This window comes from Trachurus japonicus, chromosome 21 (assembly GCF_045865225.1).
Source record: "Trachurus japonicus isolate A0001 chromosome 21, Traja_1.0".
In the NCBI taxonomy this organism is placed as follows: Eukaryota; Metazoa; Chordata; class Actinopteri; order Carangiformes; family Carangidae; genus Trachurus; species Trachurus japonicus.
The window spans coordinates 32,480,237-32,495,424 of record NC_140927.1 but is presented as its reverse complement, the minus strand read 5'-3'; the positions used below and the strand labels follow the sequence as shown (position 1 = coordinate 32,495,424).

The following is a 15,188-nucleotide window of genomic DNA, read 5'->3' as shown; positions in this document are numbered from 1 at the left end:
CATTTCAAGACAGGAGGATGAGACCTTACCTGTTCAGCCGAGCATGTCGGAGTCTCCCTCAGAACCAAATATTATGGATGAAAGCCTTCCTGTTTTCTCAGATCTGTCATTCAGTGACAGCAGCAAGGATGACGGATGCTCTGTCAATAAATCTTGTGAGGATGTGTCATTGGACAGAACCAATGAGGGAACCGCAGCTGGGATATCTGGAAGAGGAACCTCTCCAGTCATCGTGGGAGAGAGTGAGGGTGATAGTGTTCCCAGACGTTCCCAGAGGCGTAGAGAACAACCTGAACGACTACAGTATGGTCAACTCGGAAATCCCTTGCTGTCTATAGTCCAGTCACTCTTCCAAGGCCTCAACCTTGCTTTTGCCGATGCACTCCAGAACCCTGGCTATGCAGACATCCTCCAAGTAACCCCAAGGCCAATTCATAGTCATGTGGGTGTAATGGGACATACACACCTTTAGACGTGCGTGTGTGTGTGTAGGCTATAACCATTGTTTATTGGCTGTTAGGCTACAGTGTAATGAGGTGTTTTCAACACTTTTTTTCACATCATTAAAGCAGAAGTAAGGGGAATGTTTGTGTTAATATAAGTCTTAAATAGTTATATCTTCCCACAGCAATCACTTCTATAGAGTGGTGGTTATCAGGGCCTAATGCATTTTAAACAGGAAAAAGGCCTTATACTCCAGTTTTACTGTACAGTAACATCACTTTGGTCCATAACTTCTGTCAATACTTGGTACAGTTGACTTCAGGACCACGCTGGCTACTTCCTCAGTCATGATCAAACATTTTTACTGTATCATTTTGGAGAAATTAAGCCTCAAATTTGCATCTTTAGCTTCTTTTAAACAGGAAAAAGGCCTAATACTCCACATTTACTGTACTGTAACATCACTATGGCCCATAAGTTCTGACAATGGTTCGTACAGTTGACTTCAGGAGTATCCTGGCTACACCCTCCGTCATTTTCAAACATTGGACTTGCACTGGAAAAGCTCTGTCATTTTAGAGAAATTAAGCCTCTAAATGAGAATAAATACCGAGCATAGGCCTCTTTCTATGTAAAAATGGAACTGTATAGCTGAATTTCTCTAAAATGATGCAGGAAAAATGCTTAATAGTGGATCAGTGGGTTGTAAGGATGGTCCTGGAAACAACTTTATCAACTTTTGTCAAAAATTATGTATCATAGGGATTTTACATTTGCGTGAATATTGAGCAAAATTCATGGATTCATTTCTCAAAAATGATACAGTCCAAATACTTGACACTGCATGGGTGAGTAGTCAGGATATTCCCGAGGTCAACACTAACCATTGTCAGAACTTTAGGCCAAAGTGATATTACTGTACAGTTAAAGATGGAACATTAGGCTTTGCAAAACTTTTTTTTTTTTTTTTTTTTTTACAAATTTGAGGCTTAATTTCTCTAAAATGATACAGTAAAATGTTTGATATTGAGTGAGGGAGTAGTCAGGATGGTCCTGAAGTCAACTGTACCAACCATTGTCCGAACTTATGCACCAAAGTGATGTTACTGTACAGTCAATATGGAGTATTAGACCTTTTGTCTTGTTTAAAAAAAGCTAAGAATGCAACTTTGAGGTTTAATTTCCCCAAAATGATACTGTAAAAATGTTTGATAATGACTGAGAAAGTAGCCAGGATGATCCTGAAGTCAACTTTACCAAGTATTGACAGAACTTATGGACCAAAGTGATGTTATTGTACAGTAAAATGGAGTATAAAGCCTTTTTTCCTGTTTAAAAGAAGCTAAAGATGCAACTTTGAGGCTTAATTTCTCCAAAATGATACAGTAAAAATGTTTGATATTGAGTGAGGGAGTAGCCAGGGTGGTTCTGAAGTCAACTGTACCAACCATTGCCTGAACTTATGGACCAAAGTGATGTTATAGTACAGTAAATAAAGAGTATAAGGCCTTTTTGTCATGTTTTTAAAAAGCTAAGAATGCAACTTTGAGGTTTAATTTCCCCAAAATGATACAGTAAAAATGTTTGATAATGACTGAGGGAGTAGTCAGGGTGGTCCTGAAGTCAACTGTACCAACCTTTGTCTGAACTTATGGACCAAAGTGTTGTTATTGTACAGTAAATATGGAGTATTAGACCTTTTTGTCATGTTTAAAAAAAGCAAAAAATGCAACTTTGAGGCTTCATTTTTCCAAAATTATACAGTAAAAATGTTTGATATTGAGTGAGGGAGTAGCCAGGGTGGTCCTGAAGTCATCTGTACCAACCATTTCCTAAACTTATGGACCAAAGTGATGTTATAGTACAGTAAATAAAGAGTATAAGGCAATTTTTCCTGTTCAAAAAAAATAAAATCAAAAAATGCAACTTTGAGGCTTAATTTCTCCAAAATCATACAGTAAAAATGTTTGGTAATGACTGAGGGAGTAGTAGTCAGGGTGGTCCTGAAGTCAACTGTACCAAGTATTGACTGAACCTATGGACCAAAGTGATGTTATAGTACAGTAAAAATGGAGTATAAGGCCTTTTTCCTGTTTAAAATTCATTAGGCCCTGTTAGGTGTAACCTCACACACAAACAGACACAGACACAGACACACACACACACACACACACACACACACACACACACACACACACACACACACACACGCCTGTAAAAAGTCCCACTGCTGTTATACTGTATATCAGCACTCATGGTCGGAACTAACTGTTGTATAATGCTTAATTAACGTTGGTGTAGGGCTGTAGCTAGGCTATAAAGTGAACGTTTGGCTGTATGAAAGTAAGCAGCACGCTACTTTTATTTTGTGTGTGATGCTGGTGAGTTCGCAGGGTAAAACTTTCCTACAATATGCATTCACACTCAGCTAAAAATAACCTACTTGTTAGGGCGACTATGGATGGAACAATTAATGGCTAATAGGGCCGGACGCGCTTCAACAATAAAAACTGAGCTCCAGAGGAATGTCAATAAGCTAAAACATAGCAGGTCACAGGTGAAGAACAGCTGATTTTACTACGCTTGTGACGTATCATCCCACCTGACCCCTGACACCCCCCCCCCCACACACACACACACACACACAGACACACAAAACACTAGTAGCTAGTACATGGCATCTACAACTATAGGCTACTTTAGTTCACTGAAATAAATGTAGGCTATATGTGTCGAGCATAAACTGTAAAAATGAGTGTATAAAGAGAACGGTAGTCTGGATGAAAATAAGCACGCTTTTATTTTGAAGTTATTACGTGTCACTTCCGCTTCCGTTCTGCCCGCCGTTATATTGATAAACATGAAACGAAAAACGAACAAATGAATTTACAAAAACCAAATTCGGGCCGTTATTTGACTGTGGTTTTCTCGTTTTTCGTTTTTGATTCAGAAAACCAAAAACGGAAAAACGACTCTGTTTTTTCATTTATTGGTTTTTGTTTGAAAAGTAAAAAAGGAAAAAACCACGGTATTTCCGTTTTCCCGTTTTTTTATTAAAACGGAATATCAAACTGACAAAAGGTACACGGACCCCCGCCTTACTCTGCCTCTGATTGGCTGCCTCTGCAAGGCTAAGCCTATCCCTGCATCTTACCCTAACCTTAACCACTCCCTTCACACGCCTAAACCAACCGTCTTTGCCTAAACCAGCCCGAGGGTACCTACCTTTTCCGGTTTGGTTAATGTCGTTGTGTTTTCTCTTTCTGTGTTGTGTTTTCTCTTTTGCTTTTGTGTTTTCTGATTTGCCGTTGTGTTTTCCCTTTTTGTGTTGTGTTTTCTCTTTCTGTGTTGTGTTTTCTCTGTTTGTGTTGTGTTTTCTCTGTTTGTGTTGTGTTTTCTCTGTTTGTGTTGTGTTTTCTCTGTTTGTGTTGTGTTTTCTCTTTTGCCGTTGTGTTTTCTCTTTTTGTGTTGTGTTTTCTCTGTTTGTGTTGTGTTTTCTCTTTTGCCGTTGTGTTTTCTCTTTTTGTGTTGTGTTTTCTCTTTTGCCGTTGTGTTTTCTCTTTTTGTGTTGTGTTTTCTCTTTTGCCGTTGTGTTTTCTCTTTTTGTGTTGTGTTTTCTCTTTTGCCGTTGTGTTTTCTCTGTTTGTGTTGTGTTTTCTCTTTTGCCGTTGTGTTTTCTCTTTTGCCGTTGTTGTCTGATTTGCCGTTGTGTTTTGCACTTCAGGGCCACCACACAGAAGTGGTGGTGGTGTGGTCTTAAAGAGGCTATGGTGAAGCAGAGGAAACGGGGCCTTGAAAGGCTGGTCCAGGTCAAAAGATTGAAAAAAAAAAAAGTTTTGTTTTTTCTCACCAGCCACAGCTCCCCACTAGACTAGTGTCATACAGTCCAGCCATTCTTGCCATTACAAAGATAGAAACCTCAGTCAGTAGCCTACCAAATGTGTGTTTTTTTTTTAGTTTTTTTTTTTAATCTGAAGCGAATGTTGTCTTCTCATTATATTCTTCTCAGAGTACACCAGAATGCTTCATTTACCTCTTAAAATCATAAAAACTTTTTGGGGGGAGGATCCCCCCAGACCCCCCCTACAGGGGTTTACTTTATCATCATTTCCAGTTTGCAGGTACCTATATATGTGTGTGTGTGTGTGTGTGTGTGTGTGTGTGTGTGTGTGAGTATGAGAGAGAGAGAGAGAGACAGATACATTTAACTACATTAAACATTATTATGATTATTGTTATGAAAAAGCTAAGCCTTTTTTTTATATATATATATAAAAAATGAATTACATGGTGAAAATGTTGTTGTAAATGAGAGCAACAGTAAAGGATAGTGGAGGAAGAGAAACATGTGATGTCAAAGTGAAGTTATAATGGGGAAAAAAAGAAGTGTGTGCCTTTATTATTATTATTTTTTTTTTGGGGGGGGGGGTCCACTTTTTGGGAAAAAAGAACCCCCCCCTCCACAAGGCTGGCTACGGGCCTGCAGGGGAAACACACACATGTTCTTCTGACAAGCGGTGGACTGGAGATCGATATTATCATTAATGTTTTAACTCTTTATGGTTCAGTAGTAGAAATAAACAGCAGTAAAAACACCAGTCTGTCTACTCAGATTACAGAAGTCACCTCCCCTCCCCCACTTCCTCTTTTTACTTTTTACTTTCACTTTCACCACGCGGTTGTGTGGCAGTTTATTTCGTCGTGTGAAGGTAAGGTGAACAGTCTGAATGTTTTCCTCGTTAACACCTGTCGTTACCTGAGTTCTCTGCCCTTCAACTTGTCGTTGTGTTGTTGTTGTTGTTGTTGTGTTATTATAATGTGACGGTAGCTGAGTCAGAGCTGTAGCTGTAAAGTCTGGACCGACAGAACCGTGTCCTCCATGTTGTGTGAATGTTTTTATTTTTATTTTTATTTAAGTCTCTCCAAAATACAAACATTAAAGGCACATTGGTAATAGATAAATGCACAGTGCTGAATCAGCTTGTTGTGTGGATGTTGTGGGTAGAAGAATAAGAGCAGAAGCAGAGTTAGTGGATGGTCAGTAGTTGAACACAGAGTGGTTCTTTGTGTGCAGCTCCACTTCCTGGTGACTGGAGGCAGCTTTACCGCCTGAATCAGCCTGTGGAGGAGGCGGAGAGGAGCTGCTGCTCTCCCGCTGTCTGAGCCACTAAACGCGGCCTGAGCTCGTCCGGACAGCCGCTGGAGAACAGCTGGGACTTTGTCTGTGGTGAGTAGAGTGGTCTGTCATTAGATTTACACTACAGGACTGATGTGGACTCAGTGTCTGTCATTAGAGTTACACTACAGGACTGATGTGGACTCAGTGTCTGTCATTAGAGTTACACTACAGGACTGATGTGGACTCAGTGTCTGTCATTAGAGTTACACTACAGGACTGATGTGGACTCAGTGTCTCATTAGAGTTACACTACAGGACTGATGTGGACTCTGTGTCTGTCATTCGCCCTCATGTTGTCCTGAGCTCATTTTCACCCCAAACCAAAATTCTTTCCTTCATAATTTTCTTTTTTTTTTTTTTTTTCTTTTTTTATCAAACGGCCTGAAATTAACAGAGGTTGTTTAATACTATGGTATTAACAGTTACAATAAATTTGAAGCAATTTGGTTGAATTATGGCTGTTTTATTGAATTTAATAACACAAAACATAACATTATCACAGAAGTTGTGTTTCATCTTTTTATTCAACTTCAGACCAACCTATTAATACTAATTTCAATTACACCTCATTTATATGAAATAATACCTATTTTCTGGTTTCACAAAACAGAAAATGACCCCGACTGATTTGACTGCTAAAAAGCACAAAACATAACGCAGGTGGGCACAATTCGTAAACAAGACACAAGAATTATCTTTCTTGCAGCTGTTAGTTTATTAACTTTGTTTATGAACTTCAATAAAACAATTTCGGACCACCGTGTAGACAATTGCTTATTAACTTGCCATTTTTACTTTCGGGAGTATGAATTAAGCAATACCGTATACGCTCAGAACTCCCTTACTGTGATAATGAGCCCATATCACAGACTGATGTGCTTTTACAAAATGGTTACTAATACTGACAAATATGAAAGAGAGATACACAATCAATTTCATGTAGTTTTTTGAATCAGAAATCCATATTATAAAAAAAAATAATAATAATAATAACAATAATAATATAAAAAAAAATAATAATAATAATCCCACTGTTAAATATATATATTCTGATGACTGGGTTGTAGGTCTGCATGTCGTCTTCTCCTCTGCCTTTTTTCCAGGAGAAACTGAGCAGCACTGCTCAGTCCACTCCATTAACCCTCCACGAAGTCAAAGTTAACCTTGGACATGTTATGTTAAAACTAGAGTTGTCACGATACCAAAATGAGTAACCACGGTACTATACCAGACAAAGTATCACGGTTCCGGGTATATCACGATACCGCAGCCTTTTTAAAATTACTTTTAATTCAATTATTATTTTTTATGAAAATACATTATGAAAAAATATTTACACAAGTTATTACTTATTAACTCATTGAGTGCCAGCCCTTTTATAAAATGGTCAGTGCCATGTGCCAGCGTTTTGGGGCATTTTGAGTAATATGTCAAGACCCAGAGAATATTTTGTACTATGACTCTGAAAACACCAAACAGCTCAAAGGAAAGAGGAGACTCTCTATTTAACTAGGGAAAAAAACATTTGTTTGTACCTTGTTCCATTCTTGATTTATCTTAAGTTGAATAGAGCCTGGTTGCACCAAAAAGACCACTTTTTTTCTAGGAAGGTGAGAAAAATGCATTTTTGTGAAAGAGAGTCTCTCAAGAAAAATAGTGATTTATCCGTTTTAATTTTGGCTTCAAAAATATTTAAGACATCTGAAAATTTCATTACACATGTTTTTTTCACCCCCCCCCAAAAAAAAAAAAAGACAAAACAAAAAACAAAACAAAACAACAACAACAACAACTAAAATACAACAAGTACGAGCAGTTGCTGCCTCTCCTACGCTTCACTTCTTGCTCTGAACTACAGTCTTCTTCGTTCTACACATCCCAGAAGCCCCAAAATTACTCACAGTGTGCGCGAGAGCGTCCCAATTTACCAGCCGCAGAAAAGTGCATTTGACGTCTATGGACGTCAATGGCACTCAAGCGTTGGATTTTGATTGACGTCCATAGACGTCAATGGCACTCAATGAGTTAATGGCTCATACATGGAAATATTTCAACTTTTTTTTAAATCAACAGACAATCAGTAACTTGTTCTAGGTATGACCAACACAGTATTTGATGCATACAGGTGAATTGGTCTCTCCTGTCACTACACTATCATCATGCTATTTACTCTGATATGAATTACATCTTATTACTGTATTTAACTACTTAAATCGCAGTAGCATACTGATTTGTTGAACTCAAACAAAACTCAAAAACCAGTCACACAAACAGCTCCATGTTGTCCCTGTGTGATGGATGTTCAGCTACAGGTCAGGACAGTCAGCTTGGAGGCTGAAGTTTATATTAATGAAGGGTGCACTGTGAGACTGTGACCACATGCTGTAGTAGAGGAAAACTCAGCTGTTCTCATCTCCGCTGCGACGAGCGCTTTTTTCTTTTTTTTTTTTTTTTTTTACATTGATAAAGCTCCGTTAGCGACCCCGCTGAAATACGTGAGGATACTGTAAACTGGTGCAGATCCGTGTAAAGCTTGGTCACCGTGCTGAAGCACCGGGTTGGTTTCAGCGGCGTTCACATGGAGTTCTACTTTAAACTCTTCAGGCAGTGATCAGTGACAGCGGCTTTGACAGGTAACAGTGTTGCGTCTTTTCACCGACAGCTGTGTGATTAGCGCACTGCACTCACTCCGATGCCCATTTTAAACAGAGATCCTGCTGCATTAGGACGCCAGTAACAGACAAACAGCCAATCATTCATCAGCTGTGTAGTTCGGTGGCAGCATAGTGGCCTTGGTTTTTTTTTCCAATTTTTTAAAAATATATAACAGCAGCGCTCAGTGAGAAGCCAGGAGGAGAGTAGAGGCGGCTGCTAGCGGAAAGTGGCACCAGTAGTATAGTAATCCACGGTAGTACCGTCATGTAGGATTTCTGGTATAGTAGTAAGTAACCATGGCAACTTGGCACCGCGGGGTACCGTGGGTATCGTGCAACTCTAGTTAAAGGGACAACGAGGAGTTTTGGAAAAGCGAAGTGTTTCCACACTACATTTACGAGCCTCCGCGCGCACCATAAAATTCTTTGACCGGCGCAAGACAGACTCATGTTTTCATTCATCAATAATTAAAGTCAGAGGTTCAAAGAGGTTCAGATACCGTCGTAGTTCCGACCATAAACGGCGATTCTGCGGCGTTATTCTCATGACTCGCCACGAAGGAAACGCTGGTCGGCTTGCCCAGCATTTCCGCCACCACTAATAATAACAAAATAACCATAGAGACAGAACGATATATTTATCGAAAATGGGGCCATTAACGAGTGTGGGTAGCGTAGATTCATCCACATTAACGTGAGACTTTTATATAACCGAATAGAAACTCCTCGTTGTCCCTTTAAAACGAATGACCAGAGGGGTCATTCCCTGGCAAATCGCACCCTGGGCTACAGTTTATTTCAGAATTGTGTGAGTGCAGCCGAGAGTGGGGATTTCACAACCACGGATAGCGCACGTAAAAAGATTTGATAACCTTTTAAAGGGACAACGAGGAGTTTCTCATTGGCAGAATGAAAAATTCCACGACAATAAAAAAGTCTCATATTAATGTGGATGAATCTACGTTACCACTTGTTAATGGGCCCATTTTAGATAAATATATCGTTTTGTCTCTTTTTTTGTTATTATTAGTGGTGGTGGAAATGCTGGGCGAGCCGACCAGCGTTTCCTTACTTTCGGTTTCGTGGCGAGTCATGAGAATAACGCCGCCGAATCGCCGTTTATGGTCGGAACTACGACAGTATCTGAACCTCTTTGAACCTCTGACTTTAATTCTTGATGAATGAAAACATGAGTCTGTCTTGCGCCGGTCAAAGAATTTCACGGTGCGCGGAGGCTCATAAATGTAGTGTGAAAACACTTCGCTTTTCCAAAACTCCTCGTTGTCCCAAGTGTTTGCTGCAAGCAAAATTATACATAATAAATGAAGACAGTGACAGATTTCTAATAAAAAACAATGAGTTGAATGTTCATTTCAGCAAATTTCAGAAATGTGCAAGTGCGGCTGGAGAGAGGGCAGAAGTGTTGATGTAGGTAGAAATATGGACTTGAACATCAATTTTGGCATGGGGAGGTTCGGAACAGCAGTGTTTAGGAATGGAGGGCTGTCCCCGAGAAGGTGAAGAAACTGTATGAAAAGGCAAAAGAGAAGCAGCGGAAATATTCTTGGGAATACACATTTAATTGAGTTAAGCTACAGTTGAGAATGAAATTATTTGTCCCCCCATGAAATTTTTACTTTTTTGTAAGTATTTACCAAGCGCTGTTAAACAGAGATATAGATCCTCTACATCAGACTCAAAATAATAACAACATACAGAAATTAAACACAAATATACCAACTCATACATAATCACTTAAATACACATAACAAAATAATCAAAAAAATCTCCCACATTACCTCAAAGCAAAACTACACAAAAAAAGAAAAACAACAACAAAAAACAAAAAAAGACAACAACAAACAAATTCATACCCTCGCTTTGTAATCATTACCTCTTAGTTCATACCTATTATTCCCAAAACTAACAACCGGCTCCACTGTGCAATCGTATTAGCCTCGTAAACCAGCCTCTCCCGGAAATGCATTTCATTTCATTTCTGAGGGAGAGTCTCGCCTCATCCCCCCTCTAAGCGTTTGGGGTGGGCGGGAGCTGGGCGGGAGTAGCAGCGTTGACAGACAATCCCATTCAGCCAATCAGCAAGTTGGTGTAGGGACGGGGCTTTGCACCAGTCGGTCCCTGATTGGCCAATGTGCTGTGTCAATCACAGCGGCGACGCTGATTGGCTCGGCCTTCTGAGGGTTTCAGGCCAAACGCTTAGAATGGGGATGAGGCCAGACTCTCCCTCGGAATGAAATGAATTGCATTTCCGGGAGCGGCTGGTTTACGAGGCTAGAATCGTATATCTTATGTACAAGTTTATACACCTCAATCATGTCACCCCTATACCTCCTATAAACAAGAGTTGGCAGTCTTAAGTGCCTTAATCTTTCTCCATATCTTCATATCATATCCCTCCCTGGGATTCATTTGGTTACTTGTCTCTGAACTGCTTCAATTTTTTCAATATATTTTACTTTATAGGGACACCAGACAGAGCTTGCAAATTCGAGATGAGATCTCACCAGAGCTTTATACAATGGTAAAACAATTTCCTTACTTAAGTTTGTGAAGGTCCGTTTTATCATGGCCACCCTTGAATTAGTTATTTTTATTTAATCATGTGTTTTTGAAATTCTAATGCGCCATTAACCACCACACCCATATCCTTTTCCTCTTCTACTTTATGGACAAGCATATCTCCAACCAGATAGTTAACACAGTTGTTATGCCCTCTTCCAAGTTGCAGATATTTACATTTTTCTGGATTTAATTTCAATAAACAGGTATCACACCAATTACTCATCTAAACCGTCAGATCTTCTTCACAAGTAATCTTTTATGTGGGACTTCGTCAAAAGCTTTTTGAAAGTCCATATATACACAGTCAATTCATACAATTTTTATATCATAGTTTTATTTTGGATGCTTGATTTAATTTATGCACACCAAAACAGAATTATTTCACACACAAAAAAACTACCTGGGTCAAAATTATGAGACTGCGTCTGAGTGAACACTGAAATACCTTCTGTCTGTTGTTGGCCATCACTGCTGTGAGTCACACTGATGTTTGTCCTGTGTAAAGATGGAGGACATTTCAGATTTATCCTACCAGTGTTAAATACTAAGTTTAAGTAATTAACAAACATATTACAAATATTACAAGTATTAATTAACAAACCAGGGATGTGATGGCACTAAATAGAGTCACATCCCTTACCATGATAAATGGTGGTATCAGTCTTAGTGAAACAGTGTCACTGATCTGATTCTGTCAGGCAACAAAGATGACGACGCCTGTGAAGGAGCAGCTGCTGCGGATTTTGAAGAATTTGGGGAGTGCAGAGCTGGAAAGCTTCCAGTGGTACCTGCAGAATGATGACTTACTGGATGGTTTCCCTGCCATCCCAAAGTGTGAGCTGGAGGATGCAAGAAGAGAGAAAACGGTGGACTTGATGGTCAACATGTACACTACTGAGAATGTTCTGCAGGTGGCGACGTTCATTCTGAAGAAGATGAGAAATAATGAAGGTCAGTCATGGGAAGTGCAGCCAGGGTTTTACCATTGTTAAACCTCTTGGCTTTGTAACTATTTCCACACAGAGGACAAAGTCAACTGGGTTGGTCCTGCTACTCCTCATGATTAATGATTCCCTTCATTCCTCCAACAGGACAAGACCCGTCAGCAGCAGCAGCAGCAGCAGGTAAAGTTCAGCACCTTTTGTGAGGGGATGTCACATTTCACGGTTGTAGTCATCACCATGACTACATGAATTTAGATTCAAATATTTCTGTGTGTTTACATTCATTTACTATGACCTGTTGTTACGAGGACCTTTACCTTACTGTCCTATTATCTGTTGTTTATTCATTCAGAAGCTCTTCACAAATGCCAGCCTAAACTCAAAAACAAGCTGAAGGAGAAGTTCCAGTGTGTGTTTGAGGGCATCGCTAAAGCAGGACACCCAACCCTTCTGAACCAGATCTACACAGAGCTCTACATCACAGAGGGAGGGGCTGGAGAGGTCAATGATGAACATGTGGTCAGACAGATTGAAACAGCATCCAGGAAACCACACAGACCAGAAACAACCATCAGACAAGAAAACATCTTTAAAGCCCCACCTGGAAGAGACCGACCAATCAGAAGAGTGATGACAAAGGGAGTGGCTGGCATTGGGAAAACAGTCTTAACTCAGAAGTTCACTCTGGACTGGGCTGAAGACAAAACCAACCAGGACATACACTTCACATTTCCCTTCACCTTCAGAGAGCTGAATGTGCTGAAAGAGAGAAAGTTCAGCTTGGTGAAACTTGTTCATCACTTCTTCTCTGAAACCAAAGAAGCAGGAATCTGCAGCTTTGATCAGTTCCAGGTGGTCTTCATCTTTGACGGTCTGGACGAGTGTCGACTTCCTCTGGACTTCCACAACACTGAGACCCTGACTGATGTGACAGAGTCCACCTCAGTCAACGTGCTGCTGACCAACCTCATCAGGGGGAACCTGCTTCCCTCTGCTCGCCTCTGGATAACCACACGACCTGCAGCAGCCAATCAGATCCCTCCACAGTGTGTTGACATGGTGACAGAGGTCAGAGGGTTCACTGACCCACAGAAGAAGGAGTACTTCAGGAAGAGGTTCAGAGATGAGGAGCAGGCCAGAAAGATCATCTCCCACATCAAGACATCACGAAGCCTCCACATCATGTGCCACATCCCAGTCTTCTGCTGGATCACTGCTACAGTTCTGGAGGAGCTGTTGGAGACCAGAAGTAGAGGAGAGCTGCCCAAGACCCTGACTGAGATGTACATCCACTTCCTGGTGGTTCATCTAATACTGAAGAACGTCAAGTATGATAGAGGAGCTGAGACAGATCCACACTGGAGTCCAGAGAACAGGGAGATGATTGAGTCTCTGGGAAAACTGGCTTTTGAGCAGCTGCAGAAAGGAAACTTGATCTTCTATGAATCAGACCTGACAGAGTGTGGCATCGATATCAGAGCAGCCTCAGTGTACTCAGGAGTGTTCACACAGATCTTTAAAGAGGAGAGAGGCCTGTACCAGGTCCAGGACAAGGTGTTCTGCTTCGTCCATCTGAGTGTTCAGGAGTTTCTGGCTGCTCTTCATGTCCATCTGACCTTCATCAACTCTGGGGCCAACCTGATGTCACAACAACAAACAACCTCCAAGAAGACTGAAACAACAGGAGTCAAATCTGCAGAGACAAGCTTCTACCAGAGCGCTGTGGACGAGGCCTTACAGAGTCCAAATGGACACCTGGACTTGTTCCTCCGCTTCCTCCTGGGTCTTTCACTGGAGACCAATCAGAATCTCCTGCGAGGTCTGATGACTCAGACAGGAAGTGATTCACGGTCCAATCAGGAAACAGTCCAGTATATCAAGAAGAAGATTGAAAAGACTCCCTCTGCAGAGAAAAGCATCAACCTGTTCCACTGTCTGAATGAACTGAATGATCGTTCTCTAGTGGAGAAGATCCAACAGACCCTGAGCTCAGGAAGTCTCTCCACAGATAAACTGTCTCCTGCTCAGTGGTCGGCTCTGGTCTTCATCTTACTGTCATCAGAAGAAGATCTGGACGAGTTTGACCTGAGGAAATACTTTGCTTCAGAGGAGGCTCTTCTGAGGCTGCTGCCAGTGGTCAAAGCCTCTAACAAAGCTCTGTAAGTGTAGAGATAGTTGGATTTATTCATCATTATATAAAAACCCTTCTGTCTTTCAACAGGACAGATAATAAACTCCTTTCTTCTTTAATTCCTCATGATCATCTCTTCAGACTGAGCGGCTGTAACCTCTCAGAGAGAAGCTGTGAAGCTCTGTCCTCAGTCCTCAGCTCCCAGTCCTCTAGTCTGAGACACCTGGACCTGAGTAACAACGACCTGCAGGACTCAAGAGTGAAGCTGCTGTCTGCTGGACTGGAGAGTCCACACTGTAGACTGGAGACTCTCAGGTGAGGATCCATCCAGCTGTTTATCTGATGACACTTGAACACAGCAGCAGGTGTTGACAGATGGTTCCTGTGTGTTGTTGTGTGTGTTCAGTCTGTCAGGATGTCTGGTCACAGAGGAAGGCTGTGCTTCATTGGACATGTTCATGTTTTTAGTGAACGTTGAACTGAATGAATCAGTTTATAAATGATGAACCTGAGCAGCGTTCACTGTCCCCAGAGTGAACACTGCTCAGGTTTTATGACAGTTTTACATCACGTCTCATGACGTCCCCATGGAGACGGCCGAGCATCACTAGTATGTTGCTGTGGTACAGACGGTACAGACACATCTACTACTGCTGAAGACAGTTTGTTTGAGTGTTTGATGAACAAACAAGTGAAAAAAGAAAAAAGCCCCTGGATATTTCCACATACAGTTTACCTTCACTACACCTGGGGTCTCATTTATAACCATTGCATACGCACAAAACGGGCCTGAAAGTGGCGTACGTGACTTTCCATGCCAAGGTTGAGATCTATAAAAAACAAACTTGACGGGAGAATGTGCGCAGCTCTAAGCAAACTCTGACCCAGGCGTACGCATGGTTTGGAGGAAAATTGGAATTGGCGACACAGACGGTGTGGTGGTGAACTGAGGTCAGACTCAGGAAATGTAGAGTGAGAAGAACGATTATGTGTTAGATCCATGTTGCCACGGTGATTTTATTCAACAGCGCCCTTATTTTGCATCGGACTGGTGTTTCAGAAACATCTTCTTAGAATTTAACTTAAAATTCAAAATCAAAATTCCTTCTCTATATTTAATCACCACCATCTCTCCGTCATATTGTCCACTCCCAGAGCGCAGGAGGGGGAGAGGACGGCGCTGCTGCATGGGATAAATACATGGTGTAAATAACTATCCTGTGATACTGTGTGAACATAGGATCGAGAGTCAA

The 15,188-nt window shown here is 41.1% G+C and overlaps 1 protein-coding gene across 1 annotated transcript in view; it reads left to right on the top strand.

Annotated features, from left to right (window-relative positions):
- The first annotated feature begins 5,104 nt into the window (after window positions 1–5,104).
- The window catches only part of LOC146965582 (protein NLRC3-like), a 49,705-nt gene continuing 39,621 nt past the window's right edge, over window positions 5,105–15,188 (top strand). Inside the window, exons 1-6 of the mRNA XM_085765746.1 lie at window positions 5,105–5,153; window positions 5,519–5,671; window positions 11,559–11,811; window positions 11,952–11,984; window positions 12,157–13,963; window positions 14,077–14,250. Of these exons, the coding sequence (XP_085621872.1) occupies window positions 11,568–11,811; window positions 11,952–11,984; window positions 12,157–13,963; window positions 14,077–14,250 (2,258 nt within the window). The 5' untranslated portion in view covers window positions 5,105–5,153; window positions 5,519–5,671; window positions 11,559–11,567. The remainder of the gene's footprint in view (window positions 5,154–5,518; window positions 5,672–11,558; window positions 11,812–11,951; window positions 11,985–12,156; window positions 13,964–14,076; window positions 14,251–15,188) is intronic.